This window comes from Hyperolius riggenbachi, chromosome 1 (assembly GCF_040937935.1).
Source record: "Hyperolius riggenbachi isolate aHypRig1 chromosome 1, aHypRig1.pri, whole genome shotgun sequence".
Taxonomy (NCBI): domain Eukaryota; kingdom Metazoa; phylum Chordata; class Amphibia; order Anura; family Hyperoliidae; genus Hyperolius; species Hyperolius riggenbachi.
Genome location: NC_090646.1, coordinates 609,323 through 627,819, shown reverse-complemented (window position 1 = coordinate 627,819; position 18,497 = coordinate 609,323). Strand labels below are relative to the sequence as shown.

At 45.4% G+C, this 18,497-nt stretch overlaps 1 protein-coding gene across 1 annotated transcript in view; it reads left to right on the top strand.

The window, feature by feature from the left end:
• LOC137562166 (N-acetyltransferase 8-like) overlaps positions 1 to 15,389 on the top strand; it is a 270,715-nt gene extending 255,326 nt beyond the window's left edge. The window contains exon 3 of the mRNA XM_068273499.1: positions 14,274 to 15,389. Coding sequence (XP_068129600.1) covers positions 14,280 to 14,951 — 672 coding nt within the window. The 5' untranslated portion in view covers positions 14,274 to 14,279 and the 3' untranslated portion in view covers positions 14,952 to 15,389. The remainder of the gene's footprint in view (positions 1 to 14,273) is intronic.
• The last annotated feature ends 3,108 nt before the right edge of the window (positions 15,390 to 18,497 follow it).

Here is an 18,497-nt window from a genome sequence, read left to right as displayed (position 1 = left end):
GCTTTGTTCACCTAGAAGCAATTTATTACCCAGAAAAATTATGTGAGGGAGTAGAGTAGCTTTGAAAACCGGGGCTGGGAAAAAAGGGCGCATGCCGCTAGTGGACAAAAAGGGCGCCGCCATTCACTCCCATAATAAATAGCGTTTAATGGGCGCCGAGTAGGAAAAAAGGGCGCCGGAGCTAAATAAAGTTTATAAACGGCGCCAGGAGCTAAATAAAGTTTACAAACGGCGCCCGGCGATGTTTAATGATTTATAACTGAACTTGTGGTGATTTACGTTTATAAAATGCACCCGTGCCGAATAACGTTTATGAAAATACTAAACATATTTATCTTATTTAAATAATTAAAACATTATTTAAAGTTTTATCCCTTACTGTTTGTAAAACATTATTATTCACAAAATAAAGCGATCAGTACGTAACGTAAATTGCAAAATATTTTTTGAATCCACAATTAGTAAAACATTATTATCCACATAATAAATGGGGGTCTTAGGTTTAGGCACCAACAGGGGGGTCTTAGGCTTAGGCACCAATAGGGGGGTCTAGGGGTTAGGGGTAGGTACAGGGAGGGGTACTTAGGCACCAACAGGGGGGTCTTAGGTTTAGGCACCAACAGGGGGGTCTTAGGTTTAGGCACCAACAGGGGGGTCTTAGGTTTAGGCACCAACAGGGGGGTCTTAGGTTTAGGCACCAATAGGGGGGTCTAGGGGTTAGGGGTAGGTACAGGGAGGGGTACTTAGGCAACAACTAAGGGGTCTTAGGTTTAGGCACTAACAGGGGGGTCTTAGGTTTAGGCACCAATAGGGGGGTCTAGGGGTTATGGGTAGGTACAGGGAGGGGTACTTAGGCAACAACAGGGGGGGTCTTAGGTTTAGGCACCAACAGGGGGGTCTTAGGTTTAGGCACCAACAGGGGGGTTTTAGGTTTAGGTATTAACAGGGGGGTCTTAGGTTTAGGCACCAACAGGGGGGTCTTAGGTTTAGGCACCAATAGGGGGGTCTTAGGTTTAGGCACCAACAGGGGGGTCTTAGGTTTAGGCACCAACAGGGGGGTCTTAGGTTTAGGCACCAACAGGGGGGTCTTAGGTCTAGGCACCAACAGGGGAGTCTAGGGGTTAGGGATAGGTACAGGTAGGGTTCTGTGTAAAAGTAGGCTTAGGTATAGTTTTAGTAAAATTTTAGTAATACTTACTAATGTTTTACAACATTTATTACGAACGTAGTTATATTTATATCATCTTTATAAACAATATTTTCAGATTTTATTATAAGAACAAAACATAAATGACGGTTATTCACAATAATATACAATTATAACAATTAAACATATATTATTGGTTTTTTTATAAACGTAATTATAAGTTTAACTTTTGAAACAGGGAAGATTAACGTTTTCACAATTTCCGATTTCATAAACATTATTTAATGATTTATAATTTTGTTAAACATTATTTGTAAACGAAATATAGCACACTATATTTATAAACCCTATTAATGATTAATTATTATTTAGAGTTTACACCCCGCGCCCTTTTTGTCCAGGCGCCCTTTTTGTACGTACGCTTGAAAACCTTGTAATATTTGTACAACAAACCATCAGGGCCAGGAGTTTTGGAAGACGGTAGGTGTTTAAATACCTCTTCGATTTCCTCAGCGGAGAAGGGTGCATTCAGAGAGATTAGTTGTTCAGTTGAGAGCCTAGGTAGGTTGAGGGTATTTATAAAATTAGAGATATGAGTTTGGAGGAGAGGGTCATTTTGATGGCCTGGAAGGTTATATAAACCCTTGTAGTAGTCAGAGAACATTTTTGCAGTTTGAGATGGATCATAATGCACAGTGCCCTGAGGATCCTTCATAGAGTATATCTGAGCTTGGGAGTTTTTGGGATTGAGCTTCCGGGCTAATATTGTATGAGGTTTATTACGTCGCTCAAAGAATAGTTGTCTAGTCCACCTTAAGCTTTTTTCAAGCTTAGCGGACTGGAGTTGCTTAATCTGTAACATAATTGCTTGCATATTAGAAACATTCTCAGGAGTTGAGGAGTTTTTAAATAAGTTCTGAGCCTCGGAAAGTTTTTGTTATAAAGTTTGAAGTTGAAGATTGGAGGAACGTTTCCTTTTAGGCCCTTCTGCAATAAATAGACCTCTGACAAAGGCCTTATGAGCCTCCCAGGCCACCCCAAATGAATTTACGAAGGGAATATTCCTAGCGAAAAGATCTTGGAAACAAAGGCCTTGTCCTGAAGTAAGGACTCATTTAACCGCCAATGGAGTGGCTTATGAGGGGAGTGGTCCCCGTTAAGATCAATGGAGACCTCTTGGTGGTCTGACCAGGCTAGCGGGTGAATTTGGGAGTCAGAGAGAATGGAAATTACAGGGGCTCATGCAAAAAAGTAGTCTAGTCTAGAGAGGGAAGCATGAGGGGAGAAAAGAAGGTATAATCTACTTAATTAGGATGAACTATTCTCCAAAGATTGAGAAGTCGATATTTTCTCATTAATGTTGTAAATTGTCTAGAATTCCTGTTGTGGAGGGAGGAAGTGGGAGTATGTTGAGGTTGGGATCTATCTAGACAAGATGAGAAGGCTAGATTAAAATCTCCTACCAAGATCAGGGATCCTTCAGTCACTTTTTGAAGTCTTGAGAGAGAAGAGGAAAGAAAGGTGAGTTGATTAGTATTAGGAATGTAAACATTGGCGAGAGTGATTGGTTTACCTAAAAGGCTGCCAATTATTATTATAACTCTTCCCTGAGGGTCCGTGATAGTTTTTGAAATTTTAAGAGGGACCCCCTTTTTAATCAAGATGGCAACCCCAGCTTTTTTTGTGTGCCTGAGGATAGAAAAACCTGGGTATACAGTGGTGTGAAAAACTATTTGCCCCTCCCTGATTTCTTATTCTTTTGCATGTTTGTCACACTTAAATGTTTCTGCTCATCAAAAACCGTTAACTATTAGTCAAAGATAACATAATTGAACACAAAATGCAGTTTTAAATGATGGTTTTTATTATTTAGTGAGAAAAATAACTCAAAACCTACATGGCCCTGTGTGAAAAAGAAATTGCCCCCTAAACCTAATAACTGGTTTGGCCACCCTTAGCAGCAATAACTGCAATCAAGCGTTTGCGATAACTTGCAACGAGTCTTTTACAGTGCTCTGGAGGAATTTTGGCCCACTTGTCTTTGCAGAATTGTTGTAATTCAGCTTTATTTGAGGGTTTTCTAGCATGAACCGCCTTTTTAAGGTCATGCCACAACATCTCAATAGGATTCAGGTCAGGACTTTGACTAGGCCACTCCAAAGTCTTCATTTTGTTTTTCTTCAGCCATTCAGAGGTGGATTTGCTGGTGTGTTTTGGGTCATTGTCCTGCTGCAGCACCCAAGATCGCTTCAGCTTGAGTGAACGAACAGATGGCCGGACATTCTCCTTCAGGATTTTTTGATAGACAGTAGAATTCATGGTTCCATCTATCACAGCAAGCCTTCCAGGTCCTGAAGCAGCAAAACAACCCCAGACCATCATACTACCACCACCATATTTTACTGTTGGTATGATGTTCTTTTGCTGAAATGCTGTGTTACTTCTACGCCAGATGTAACGGGCACGCACCTTCCAAAAAGTTCAACTTCTGTCTCCTTGGTCCACAAGGTATTTTCCCAAAAGTCTTGGCAATCATTGAGATGTTTTTTTAGCAAAATTGAGACGAGCCTTAATGTTCTTTTTGCTTAAAAGTGGTTTGCGCCTTGGATATCTGCCATGCAGGCTGTTTTTGCCCAGTCTCTTTCTTATGGTGGAGTCTTGAACACTGACCTTAATTGAGGCAAGTGAGGCCTGCAGTTCTTTAGATGTTGTCCTGGGGTCTTTTGTGGCCTCTCGGATGAGTTTTCTCTGCGCTCTTGGGGTAATTTTGGTCGTCCGGCCACTCCTGGGAAGGTTCATCACTGTTCCTTGTTTTTGCCATTTGTGGATAATGGCTCTCACTGTGGTTCGCTGGAGTCCCAAAGCTTTATGGCCCATACTCACGAGGGACTTTTGTCGCCTCAACACGCGGCGCGCGCGTGTTGCGGCGACAGGTCGCCCGTGAGTATGGGCCGTCGCACGCGCGCGCGCCCCCGAACTGTCGCCCGTCGCTATGTCGCCATGCGATTGAAACTTTCAATCGCATGGCGACAGTCGCCGCTGCCCCCCCGCCGCAACTGTCGCTAGTCCGCGTGAGTACGCGGACTAGCGACAGCAACCTCCATTGAGGTTCACAGACCTTCCGGCGGGGGGAGGAGGAACGTCAGCGATAGCTTCCGCCTTGCCGCTGGTCCCTCTTCCGCATGTGTACGCGGAGGGACCTGGCGAGAAGCTGTCGCCGGCCTGTCGCCCACACGCTCACGTGTGCTGGCGACAGGCGAGTTTTGCAGCCCGTGAGTACGGGCCATTAGAAATGGCTTTATAACCTTTACCAGACTGATAGATCTCAATTACAGTACTTTTGTTCTCATTTGTTCCTGAATTTCTTTGGATCTTGGCATGATGTCTAGCTTTTGAGGAGCTTTTGGTCTACTTCTCTGTGTCAGATAGCTCCTATTTAAGTGATTTCTTGATTGAAACAGGTGTGGCAGTAATCAGGCCTGGGGGTGACTACAGAAATTGAACTCAGGTGTGATAAACCACAGTTAACTTATTTTTTAACAAGGGGGGCAATTACTTTTTCACACAGGGCCATGTAGATTTGGAGTTTTTTTTCTCACTAAATAATAAAAACCCTTATTTAAAACTGCATTTTGTGTTCAATGATGTTATCTTTGACTAATAGTTAACGCTTTTTAATGAGCAGAAACATTTAAGTGTGACAAACATGCAAAAGAATAAGAAATCAGGAAGGGGGCAAATAGTTTTTCACACCACTGTATAACTTACTAATGAGGCGAGGGGGATCTATTAATTTAAGTGGGTTTCCTGGATCATGGCCACATCTACCTCCAACCTCTTTAAGTCTTTAAAGGGAATCAGAGACGAAGCGCCCTCATGTATTTGGCCATATATATTAGTGGGAACATTAGAGAAAACACCTACTCTGCTCTCTGTTTCATTCTTTTCTGCTAAATCTGCCTGTTATCAACTGTGATAAGAATCCCTGACTGAGCATTCAGTCTAGCTTTGCCTGGAATGATTATAGCTGAATCATTATAGCAGAGCCACAAGGGGGCAGGCTTGGGCTTGAAAAGACATTACAGAAGACAGACTCAGCTATAATCATTACTTGTGATATGGAATTAAATGTTTAAAGTGGTATAAAACTCATAACATTCAAAAAATGTGTTTTCCTGCTCTTTATTACCCATACAGTCACTATATTTTCTCTGCACAAGTAATTATCTGCTCTGAAAGCTGTCATTGCATTTTATTGCATAGCTGCTGTATTTATATATTAAAATCTATCCAGTGATCACTTCTCATCTGTCTCTGCTTTTACTGTGTGTGGCAGCTCTGTTCCAGTTCTGCTGCTAATGTTTACTTTCCTTTGGTAAGTACAATTAGTAAACAAAAAATAAGATATCACATCTTCCAATGGGACCAGAAGCTTCCCACTGAAAAAGAATGTGATGTGTTAACTGTTTGAATGCTGTTCTGCCGCAAATGTTTTCGGAGCAAATAAGAAATGCTGAGATTCATAGCACTTTAAACTTCTAACTACAAATTTGAAGCTTTTAGTCAGTGTAAATCATCCCATACATTATTCAATAACGGATTCTTACTGTTGTCTCCAATTTAGACAAGCGTTGATTGGTCAATGTCCCGGGGAGGGGAGGTCTTTTAGTGGAAAGAGATTGTATATAAAGGGCTTTAATCCAGGAGAAGTTGTATAAATCCTTATTTGAATTCTGCTTTGAACTATTGCCGGGGGATTCAGCAGACTAGACAGGTGTGAAAAATGGCAAGAGGTTATTCCAGAATTGGACAATGACGATTGGGAAGAATTAGGAGGTCCTGGAAACCAGTAACTAGTTTGCCCTTTGGTATGTTTCTTTGTCTCCTTTTTTTTTTTCTTTTCCTAAACAATGTTGGCCTTGTTTTGCTCTGCCACATTCTCTCAAAAAGCATTATTATGACCCCAAACAAGCATGCACATACCCACCACAGTCCTTACTTGTGTTAGAAGGTCCTCACACAAGCATAGCCATGTTTCCTCACAAGTTTGGAACACCGCTAGTCCCACAAATGCCGGCCACTGCAGGCAACCATAGCAGAAGCTGTTGTTTGCTGCACTTTTCACTCCATTTCTGAAAATCAGTTTTGTAGAGTTGCACTTAAAAAGTCATATGTTGGTAGATAAATGTGTTGGAAACATGTCTAATGCTATCACTGTGTACTGACCATTCCCTGTGGTGGCATTTCAGCAGCCTGTGAAGGAGGTTGTAGACACTCCACCAGTGATAACTGTTAAATATGACCCCACCTCAAAGCCTCCCTCTGCCCCACCTCCAAGCCTCCATCTGACCCACCTCCAACCACCCCATCTGCCCCACCCCAAAGCCTGCCTCTGCCCCACCCCCAAGCTGATCTCTGCCCCACCCCAAGCCTCCCTCTGCCCCACCCCCAGCCTCTCTCTGCCCCACCCCCAGCCTCTCTCTGCCCCATACATCATACGTTTTATTCAGAGCTGCCTTGGATGTAAAGCGAGGAGGATTCTGATGCAAAAATTGTGAGTACATTGTATTTCTCTCATCTGTCCACATGGAGGCATTATCTTTAGAAGACACTGGACTGGAAAATCTCTTGTAGTTTATTTGTTTATTTTTACTTTGGTTCCATTCAACCATTGTTTGCGCTCTAGATTTTGGTTTGTTACTATTATTATTATTGTGCTGTCCCTTCACCTTGATGCTCCATCCTTCCTCAGGCAGACTGGATTCAGTAATCCCATCTATGCCACCTCAGCAGTGAGGTCAGAAGTTAGTCAGTTTTGGTAACTATTTGGTGCTATACTGTTAGGTTTCTTTTGGTCTATATTCCCTGGGTTATGTAATATTATACTTCTAATATACAGTCACACTTTTATTTGTTTCTTCTCGCTACATTTGTGATTGAGGAAAATATTCGTATTATTTATATGTGAAATTCTTCCTCCTTCTCGTGATCTCCTCAGCTTTGACCAACTTGGGGCAGATGTTTCTTCTCACATCTCACCCTGTACAATTATCTCCTGAGATCTCCTAATCATTCCTCTGGACCCAGGAGCTCACACTCCAGGCGAGATTCCTGCTCCTCTTTACTAGAACGTCTCAAGATGTGATTGCAGAGTCCACCAGTTATCGGGATCAGCCAGCTTCTGATGAAGGAAACCATCTTGTCCTACCAATGAGAATATAATGACAGGCACAGCCCAGAGAGAGAGCCAACGTCATAAGACAAGGAATCTACATACATTGTACATTCAGTGTCCGATAGCCTGAATCTAAATCTAATTCCAAACATTTTAATACAACCTCCTCAATGGAAATAGTGTTTACCACATGCTGGTCCAGACTAGAGTTATCTTAACCGATGGTTACCCTCATCTCCACCCTCAACCCATTATTGACCTGACTGGAGTGATCCTAAGTGGTAATTATTACCTCTCACCTCCCTCAGCTGCTACATGCTCCTGTTTGGGGTTGTCCTTCACTCTCCTCTTACTTATAAAGTAAATCCATAAATTATATTCAGGCTGACATAAAAAAAAATGATTCCCCTGTCTGACATGATTATCTTTAGACTCCAGCAGTTTTTAAAATCACACCTGGAACAAGCGTGCAGCCAGTGCAGTCATACCTGGAACAAGCATGCAGTCAGTGGAATCACTCCTGGAACAAGCATGCAGGCAGCAGAGTCACACCTGGAACAAGCATGCAGCCAGCAGAGTCACACCTGGAACAAGCATGCAGCCAGCAGAGTCACACCTGGAACAAGCATGCAGCCAGCGGAGTCACATCTGGAACAAGCATGCAGCCAGCAGAGTCACACCTGGAACAAGCATGCAGCCAGCTGAGTCACACCTGGAACAAGCATGCAGTCAGTGGAATCACTCCTGGAACAAGCATGCAGGCAGCAGAGTCCCACCTGGAACAAGCATGCAGCCAGCGGAGTCACACCTGGAACAAGCATGCAGCCAGCGGAGTCACACCTGGAACAAGCATGCAGCCACCGGAGTCACTCCTGGAACAAGCATGCAGCCAGCGGAGTCACACCTGGAACAAGCATGCAGCCAGCAGAGTCACGCCTGGAACAAGCATGCAGCCAGCAGAGTCGCACCTGGAACAAGCATGCCGCCAGCAGAGTAACACCTGGAACAAGCATGCAGCCAGCAGAGTCACACCTGGAACAAGCATGCAGTCAGTGGAGTCACACCTGGAACAAGCATGCAGCCAGCAGAGTCACACCTGGAACAAGCATACAGCCAGCAGAGTCACACCTGGATCAAGCATGCAGCCAGTGGAGTCACACCTGGAACAAGCATGCAGCCAGCAGAGTCACACCTGGAACAAGCATGCCGCCAGCAGAGAAACACCTGGAACAAGCATGCAGCCAGCAGAGTCACACCAGGAACAAGCATGCAGCCAGTGCAGTCATACCTGGAACAAGCATGCAGCCAGTGGAGTCACACCTGGAACAAGCATGCAGCCAGCAGAGTCACACCTGGAACAAGCATGCCGCCAGCAGAGAAACACCTGGAACAAGCATGCAGCCAGCAGAGTCACACCAGGAACAAGCATGCAGCCAGTGCAGTCATACCTGGAACAAGCATGCAGCCAGTGCAGTTACACCTGGAACAAACATGCAGCCAGTGGAGTCACTCCTGGAACAAGCATGCAGCCAGCAGAGTCACACCTGGAACAAGCATGCAGCCAGCAGAGTCACACCTGGAACAAGCATGCAGCCAGCAGAGTCACACCTGGAACAAGCATGCAGCCAGCGCAGTCATACCTGGAACAAGCATGCAGCCAGTGCAGTTACACCTGGAACAAGCATGTAGCCAGTGGAGTCACACCTGGAACCAGCATGCAGCCAGTAGAGTCACACCTGGAACAAGCATGCAGCCAGCAGAGTCACACCTGGAACAAGCATGCAGACAGCAGAGTCACACCTGGAACAAGCATGCAGCCAGTGGAGTCACACCTGGAACAAGCATGCAGCCAGCGGAGTCACACCTGGAACAAGCATACAGCCAGCGGAGTCACACCTGGAACAAGCATGCAGCCAGCAGAGTCACACCTGGAACAAGCATGCAGCCAGTGGAGTCACCCCTGGAACAAGCATGCAGCCAGTGAGTGGAGTCACACCTGGAACAAGCATGCAGCCAGTAGAGTCACACCTGGAACAAGCATGCAGTCAGTGCAGTCACACCTGGAACAAGCATGCAGCCAGTGGAGTCACACCTGGAACCAGCATGCAGCCAGCGGAGTCACACCTGGAACCAGCATGCAGCCAGTGGAGTCACACTGGAACAAGCATGGAGCCAGCAGAGTCACACCTGGAACCAGCATGCAGCCAGTGGAGTCACACCTGGAACAAGCATGCAACCAGTGCAGTCACACCTGGAACAAGCATGCAGCCAGCGGAGTCACACCTGGAACAAGAATGCAGCCAGCAGAGTCACACCTGGAACCAGCATGCAGCCAGTGGAGTCACACCTGGAACAAGCATGCAGCTAGCGGAGTCACACCTGGAACAAGCATGTAGCCAGTGGAGTCACACCTGGAACCAGCATGCAGCCAGTAGAGTCACACCTGGAACAAGCATGCAGTCAGTGCAGTCACACCTGGAACAAGCATGCAGCCAGCGGAGTCAAACCTGGAACAAGCATGCGGTCAGTGCAGTCACACCTGGAACAAGCATGCAGCCAGTGCAGTCATACCTGGAACAAGCATGCAGCCAGTGCAGTTACACCTGGAAAAAGCATGCTGCCAGTTGAGTCACACCTGGAACAAGCATGCAGCCAGTGGAGTCACCCCTGGAACAAGCATGCAGCCAGTGAGTGGAGTCACACCTGGAACAAGCATGCAGCCAGTAGAGTCACACCTGGAACAAGCATGCAGCCAGTGCAGTCATACCTGGAACAAGCATGCAGTCAGTGCAGTCACACCTGGAACAAGCATGCAGCCAGTGGAGTCACACCTGGAACCAGCATGCAGCCAGCGGAGTCACACCTGGAACCAGCATGCAGCCAGTGGAGTCACACTGGAACAAGCATGGAGCCAGCAGAGTCACACCTGGAACCAGCATGCAGCCAGTGGAGTCACACCTGGAACAAGCATGCAACCAGTGCAGTCACACCTGGAACAAGCATGCAGCCAGCGGAGTCACACCTGGAACAAGAATGCAGCCAGCAGAGTCACACCTGGAACCAGCATGCAGCCAGTGGAGTCACACCTGGAACAAGCATGCAGCCAGCGGAGTCACACCTGGAACAAGCATGCAGTCAGTGCAGTCACACCTGGAACAAGCATGCAGCCAGCGGAGTCACACCTAGAACAAGCATGCAACTAGTGCAGTCACACCTGGAACAAGCATGCAGCCAGCGGAGTCACACCTGGAACAAGCATGCAGCCAGCAGAGTCACACCTGGAACAAGCATGCAACCAGTGCAGTCACACCTGGAACAAGCATGCAGCCAGCAGAGTCACACCTGGAACAAGCATGCAGACAGCAGAGTCACACCTGGAACAAGCATGCAGCCAGTGGAGTCACACCTGGAACAAGCATGCAGCCAGCGGAGTTACACCTGGAACAAGCATGCAACCAGCAGAGTCACTCCTGGAACAAGCATGCAGCCAGCGGAGTCACACCTGGAACAAGCATGCAGTCAGTGCAGTCACACCTGGAACAAGCATGCAGCCAGCGGAGTCACACCTAGAACAAGCATGCAACTAGTGCAGTCACACCTGGAACAAGCATGCAGCCAGCGGAGTCACACCTGGAACAAGCATGCAGCCAGCAGAGTCACACCTGGAACAAGCATGCAACCAGTGCAGTCACACCTGGAACAAGCATGCAGCCAGCAGAGTCACACCTGGAACAAGCATGCAGCCAGCAGAGTCACACCTGGAACCAGCATGCAGCCAGCGGAGTCACACCTGGAACAAGCATGCAGCCAGCGGAGTTACACCTGGAACAAGCATGCAACCAGCAGAGTCACTCCTGGAACAAGCATGCAGCCGGTGGAGTTACACCTGGAACAAGAATGCAGCCAGCAGAGTCACACCTGGAACCAGCATGCAGCCAGCGGAGTCACACCTGGAACAGGCATGCAGCCAGCAGAGTCACTCCTGGAACAAGCATGCAGCCAGCGGAGTTACACCTGGAACAAGAATGCAGCCAGCAGAGTCACACCTGGAACCAGCATGCAGCCAGCGGAGTCACACCTGGAACCAGCATGCAGCCAGCGGAGTCACACCTGGAACAAGCATGCAGCCGGTGGAGTTACACCTGGAACAAGAATGATGGCAGCAGCAGAAGCTTGACCTTTGTGAAGTGGCTGAGGGGTTCCCTGGACTCCTGTAGCAGTTCACAAAAGAAACACTACATATTTTGAGAGGATCACTAATGAAAATGTAAAATCAACAGATTCTGCTATTTCTGCCACGTTGCCCATAAATAAACTCCTATTTTCCTAGTAAAGATGGAAAGTTTACCCCCAAACCTCAATTATTTAAAATGTAAAGCAAAGCATGATCTATAATGTGATAATTTACCATCCAGCGTCGTAGAGATGGACAAGTTCAGGAAGCCTCCCAATGGTCTCTCGCACAGTAATGACTAAACCATTAACGTGACCTCATAACGGTTTCTTCTGTCCAAGCCTAGTCTTGAGGAGCTTTTACCTGAACACATGTCTCCAGCCTTCCACCATTCTGCAGGCCACACCTGTGCTCACATGAATAAGACACATTTTTCATCCATCAACAAATATGCTCAACTTCCTGTTCATCACCATCAGTTTAGGATGTGGTCTTCACTTCTCCTGCTCTGAGCTTTTCTTGCATCCAGTTTCCAGCCTGCATGCTGACATTACCACCTAACCCATCAGGTTGTGGGTCATTGTCTTCTACATGTCTGTCTTCTTGTCCATATCTCCACCATGTCTCAGTCACAGTCATGTAAGAACCTCTTCTGTCTATATTGTATATCTGTCATGTCTGATGGGTCTGTTATGTCTTGTAGAAGATGACCTCTCCTCCTTGTCTCTTCCGCTTCATGTCTGATAGCTCTGCATTCCTGTAGATGAATGTTTTCTCCATATCTCCTCCACATCTCGGCCATGTCAGAAACTCTTCAGTCTATATTGTATCTGTGGTGTCTGATGGGCCTGTATCTTCTTGCAGATGACCTCTCCTCCATGTTTCCTCCACATCATGTCTGATGGCTCTGTAGTTTGTAAATTCTCCGGTGTTGTAGGACAGCCATGGATCAGACGTTCTCACGGGTAATTAGGTCATGGCATTGAATGCCACAGATGAATTATTCTGGCCCAGTTCTCTCGCTCTGTACGACACCCTTGCATTATGGCCTGCATAACAATGTGCGCTGCTTGATGTGCTGCCAATTTATTGCCCATTGTAAGTTGGTCAGCTGATCTCACATTGGCTGTATCACTAAGCCTTATACATTCTAGTCTGAGGACTTTGCTGTTTCTTGTCCTTTGTGAAGGGTCATTGTTGGGATGTGCCATGTGCTATAACTGCTGACTGTACGTCTTTTCCACTATTGTTATTACTCTAATTACAGCTAAATAAATAATACGAGTCTGACCTCAGATCCACAGAGCAGATGTGTTGATGTGATGCCAGAGATGGGACTATATTACTCTGCAGTGACCATTCATAGTGAGCCCTCTGCCAACTGCTAAACCCTTCAGCTAACACTGCTAGCTCTACATTATAATGTTTACTTTATTAATACTTGAAGCCCAAGTCCAGACAAGGAAGGAACACATCTTCATGAATGACTAGTACGGAGCCCTAATCTATTGCATTAGTAATAATGCAGCCACATCCTCACACAGAGCATCTAAATCATTAAACCCACCTCCAAGTATTGTGTTACCCACCGAGGCATAAGACCTGTGAAGGAGTCCTGTGGAGTCCAGAACAGAACCAACCTTAGCAGCAGCAGCTCCATCAAGTCCTGTAAGTTGTGCAATGTCTCCATGGATTGGAAATGTTTTTCCAGCACATCCCACAAATGGTCTGATAACTGTATGGTTCAGGCTCCTGCTCAGCATTGAAAAAGGGGAGGCTGCAGCGCATCATCCAAACAGCGGAAAGGATAATTGGCTGTAGCTTACCTTCCCTGCAGGATCTTTACGCTAGCAGGTACAGAAAGAGAGCAACCAAAATTGCCTCTGACCCCTCTCACCCTGCTCACTCCATCTTCCCCAGATTGCCTCTGACCCTTCTCACCCAGCTCACTCCATCTTCCAGCGCATGCCTTCAGGAGTAAGATTCCGGTCACTCGCAACAAAAACCTCTAGATGCAGGAACAGTTTTTTTCCTCAGGCCGTAACAATGCTTAATGCTGAACCACGTTAGAGCTGCTAGGACTTGAAAGTAATCAGCTAGAACTGAAAATGAACAATTCTCACATTGCTTACTGCCACTATACTTGCATAATGTCCTTGACTTGCAATATACACACTGTCTGTTCTTGTATTGTTTTTGTTTGTGTTTGTTAAGCAACTGCCAAGACAAATTCCTTGTAAGTGCAAACTTACTTGGCAAAATAAATTGATTCTGATTCTGGTCCTTTAGACCAAGATCTGGGGATTTTTTTAGGCCAAAGAAAATGTGATTCTAGGTATGACTGATTGGCTGATTGATTGACTGATTAATTGACTGGTTGTTATCACTTCCATGGGCTAGCTCATCGGGGAAGTGCACGGACAGAGTGAAAAATGCCAAGAAGTGCATTGGATTGCCCCAATCCAAGCTGCATACAGTTTGCGTGCAAGACTGAATTTTTAGCACCTTCTCGGCCATCTCGTATAAATCCTCAGGAATCAGGAGGAGAGAACAGAGATGCAACTCTATTATTATGGAGAAGTTGAGAGAGTCCGATGTATGACTGGACTCCATGACTGGTGACTTCTCTGACCATACACCTTCCTGTAGTGCTAGCACACACACCTCACAACAACCTCTCATGTATTCCCTATACCCATCACAGGTTTGGTCTTTATACTTTGTATATTTCCAGGTATTTGAATTCCTGACAAATACCACAATGTTTTTCTTTGCAGGGAAAGATGTCTGATTTCCACATCCGGCTCTACAAGGACTCTGATTATGATGTGGTACGGAACCTGTTTGCTCAAGGCCTCACAGAACACATTGGGACAGCTTTTCGACGGACTCTTTGTCTCCCGCATATTTGGCCTGTGTTATTGGCCATGTTCCTGGTTCCCTCACAGACCACAGGATCCTACGTCCTCTCGGTCACAGCAGTGTCCATCAGTGTGGCTGTACTGTGGCTCCTGAACAGGCATGGCTATGTTATGTACGTCATGGAATGTCTGGGGGATGACATGATGGATATTCAGAGATATTACCTGGAGAGGGACGGTTACTGCTTCTGGGTAGCGGAGTCAGAGGGGGAGATTGTGGGCATAGTGGCCGCGGTTCCTCCATGTCCTCCCACTGGTGGCAACCATGTGGAGCTCAAGAGAATGTCTGTTCCCACCAGACACCGAGGCAGAGGTATCGCCAAGGCCTTGTGCAGGACGGTCATCGATTATGCCCAGAAGAGGGGCTGTGAGGGTGTTGTTTTATGGACCTCCATATCACAGAAGAATGCTGCAAATTTATACACAAATATGGGCTTCCAAAGAACCGGGTTCATTTATGCCCCATTTCTTCTGGCGAAAATGGTTGACTTCAGACTTGTATCGTTCCAGCTCAACTTCCCTGCTGAGGGGTAACTGTATCATCAGCTGGTTTACCAAGCGGTACATGGAGTTACTTACTCAACTACTTGTCACTTCTTAAGGGGAGGTCCTCTTTTCTTATCTCTGTTTAGATACTTTATTTATTTAGAAGGAAGAATGGATTAAGCTGAAATGGGGGCCTAGGCAAGATAGCAGTTTTTGCCAACCACCGATGGACACCTGGCAAGTGTATATTTTTACTTAAAGTGGATATTACAGATTATTAGTTCATTTTGTAGCTCCACCTTACAGATGCCTGTTTTCCACATTTGGTAACTGATATATACATTGTTCTTTGTTCTGCTTTTTAGATGTATACTAAAACTATGTACACTAGCACTGTACTCTTACAAAAAAAAAGGTTTAGAAAACATTTGTATCAGCTGTAAAAAAAGAAATGTTTTCCTGTAAATGTTATTATTCTGTTACTTATCTTTTAGAGCAGAGAAGAAGTTCTGAGTTCAGGTCCGTTTTCAAGGATAAATGATTAAAAGAAATAAATGCTGATCTACTTACCTGGGGCTTCCTCCAGATCCTTGAAGTGTCTGTGTCCCTCGTTCCTACCACTCTTCTGCAGTCCCATCTGTAGTGGCTGCTGCTTCTGCACAAGCGCCAGGCTGATGTGGCTGAGAATACTCCTGGCCACATCAGCTCGTCCTCGAGTGGTGCCTGCACAGAAGCCGCCGACCTGGGTATGGAGGGGATCGCAGAAGAGTGGCTGCTGCTTCTGCGCATGCGCCAGGCTGATGTGGCTGAAAATACTCCTGGCCACGTCAGCTCGTCCTCGAGTGGTGCCTGCACAGAAGCCACCGACCTGGATATGGAGGGGATCACAGAAGAGCGGCTGCTGCTTCTGCGCATGCGCCAGGCTGATGTGGCTGAAAATACTCCTGGCCACGTCAGCTCGTCCTCGAGCGGTGCCTGCACAGAAGTCACCGACCCGGGTATGGAAGGGATCACAGAAGAGCGGCTGCTGCTTCTGCGCATGCGCCAGGCTGATGTGGCTGAAAATACTCCTGGCCACGTCAGCTCGTCCTCGAGCGGTGCCTGCACAGAAGCCACCGACCTGGGTATGGAGGGGATCACAGAAGAGCGGCTGCTGCTTCTGCGCATGCGCCTGGCTGATGTGGCTGAAAATACTCCTGGCCACGTCAGCTCGTCCTCGAGTGGTGCCTGCACAGAAGCCACCGACCTGGGTATGGAGGGGATCGCAGAAGAGCGGCTGCCAGGGGAGCTGGGACGAGAGACCCAGACACTTCACAGGCTAGAGGGAGCCCCAGGTAAGTAGATCAGCATTTATTTATTTTACTCATATTTATCCTTGAGGCCGGTTTCAGACTAGAGATTGACAGCAGTGGAGCGGTGTGGTTCCGCCGCACCTCCAAAAACAGGCCTTCAGGGATTACCGTGTTAATACACACTAATCCCCTTCTGGCCGACAGGCAAACAGGAAGTGACGCTCACTTGCACTTACTTCCTGTTTCGTAAATATGGAAGTGTGCAGAAGCATATTGTAAAAATATACTTCAACGCATGTGCGCCCGCAACGCTGCCGCCAACATTTTAAAAAGCCATGCTTTGCTATAGACTTACATGACTTCTGGTCTGACGCAGATCACTGCAGGTTTTCGCAGGATCCGCGCGGCGACGTAGGTATGCAATTGCATTAGATAGGGCACTTCTGGTGCTGCGTACTGCAATGTGGGTAGTATGAACTCCCCCATAGATTAGCATTAGGCTGCGGTGGGATGCAGTAAATTTACCGCACTGCCCCAGTGTGAGGGTACATACGAAAATGGCGCCTGCTAATAATGGCGCATGGTGATGCCGCTAATCCATCTTCCGCTTATTGTTAGTTAACATTAACACTAAATCGTTAATTACCATTTTAAAAGCGTCTGCTCAAAAACGTTAACTAATGTTTATATTGATATGAATAACTTTACGCTCTGAATAAAAATCTTTATTTAAAGTTATTATTTTTTACTTGACTAATTGCTATTTTTTATTTTCAAATCATTTTAACATTGTTTATAGTTAATGAACCTTAACGGTATGCTTTGCAATTAAAATTGAATTACTAAAAATAAAATATAATTTTGTATTAAATATTACATTCGAATTGAATTAATTTAAAGTACTTGCACTAAAGTTAGTCTAAGTTATGCCACAACGTATTTCGTTATTTAATGATTTAAAACAACGCTCACCGATCCACAATCACAAGGGTTATATTTTCATTTCATTATAAAAATGTATATTTAGATATAAACACATCACAGTATATTCATTTGTAGTTATATTTACAATGTAATGCAGTGCTCAGTCCCATCCTGCCAAGTGTATTAGAGTTATTTAACGTTAAGAGTCCTGTACACTACAGGTACAAATTAGCTAACGTTATTAACGTTAAGATTTTTTTTTTAACCTCCAATCCTGCACAGTCACAGTGTATTAATGTTAGTTAACGTTCACACTACTGAACATTACTTGCACAAAGTTGATAACGTTAATAACAATATTGGCTTTTTAAATCCTTAATCTGAGACATCTTTAGAATTTTTAACAGTATTACATTAAATCCATTCACCGTTTTGCAGTTAAATAACGTCTGCTGTTTGGCATATGTAGGGTGCTATTGATAAATAACGTCTGCTGTTTGGCATATGTAGGGTGCTATTGATAAATAACGTCTGCTGTTTGGCATATGTAGGGTGCTATTGATAAATAACGTCTGCTGTTTGGCATATGTAGGGTGCTATTGATAAATAACGTCTGCTGTTTGGCATATGTAGGGCGCTATTGATAAATAACGTCTGCTGTTTGGCATATGTAGGGCGCTATTGATAAATAACGTCTGCTGTTTGGCATATGTAGGGTGCTATTGATAAATAACGTCTGCTGTTTGGCATATGTAGGGCGCTATTGATAAATAACGTCTGCTGTTTGGCATATGTAGGGCGCTATTGATAAATAACGTCTGCTGTTTGGCATATGTAGGGTGCTATTGATAAATAACGTCTGCTGTTTGGCATATGAACGGTGCTATTGATAAATAACGTCTGCTGTTTGGCATATGTAGGGTGCTATTGATAAATAACGTCTGCTGTTTGGCATATGTAGGGTGCTATTGATAAATAACGTCTGCTGTTTGGCATATGTAGGGCGCTATTGATAAATAACGTCTGCTGTTTGACATATGTAGGGCGCTATTGATAAATAACGTCTGCTGTTTGGCATATGTAGGGCGCTATTGATAAATAACGTCTGCTGTTTGACATATGTAGGGCGCTATTGATAAATAACGTCTGCTGTTTGGCATATGTAGGGTGCTATTGATAAATAACGTCTGCTGTTTGGCATATGTAGGGCGCTATTGATAAATAACGTCTGCTGTTTGGCATATGTAGGGTGCTATTGATAAATAACGTCTGCTGTTTGGCTTATGAACGGTGCTATTGATAAATAACGTCGGTGTGCGCCGTCTTTCTTCCTTTTTCTCCATGCGCCATTATTATGCAGTACTATCATTAAATAGCC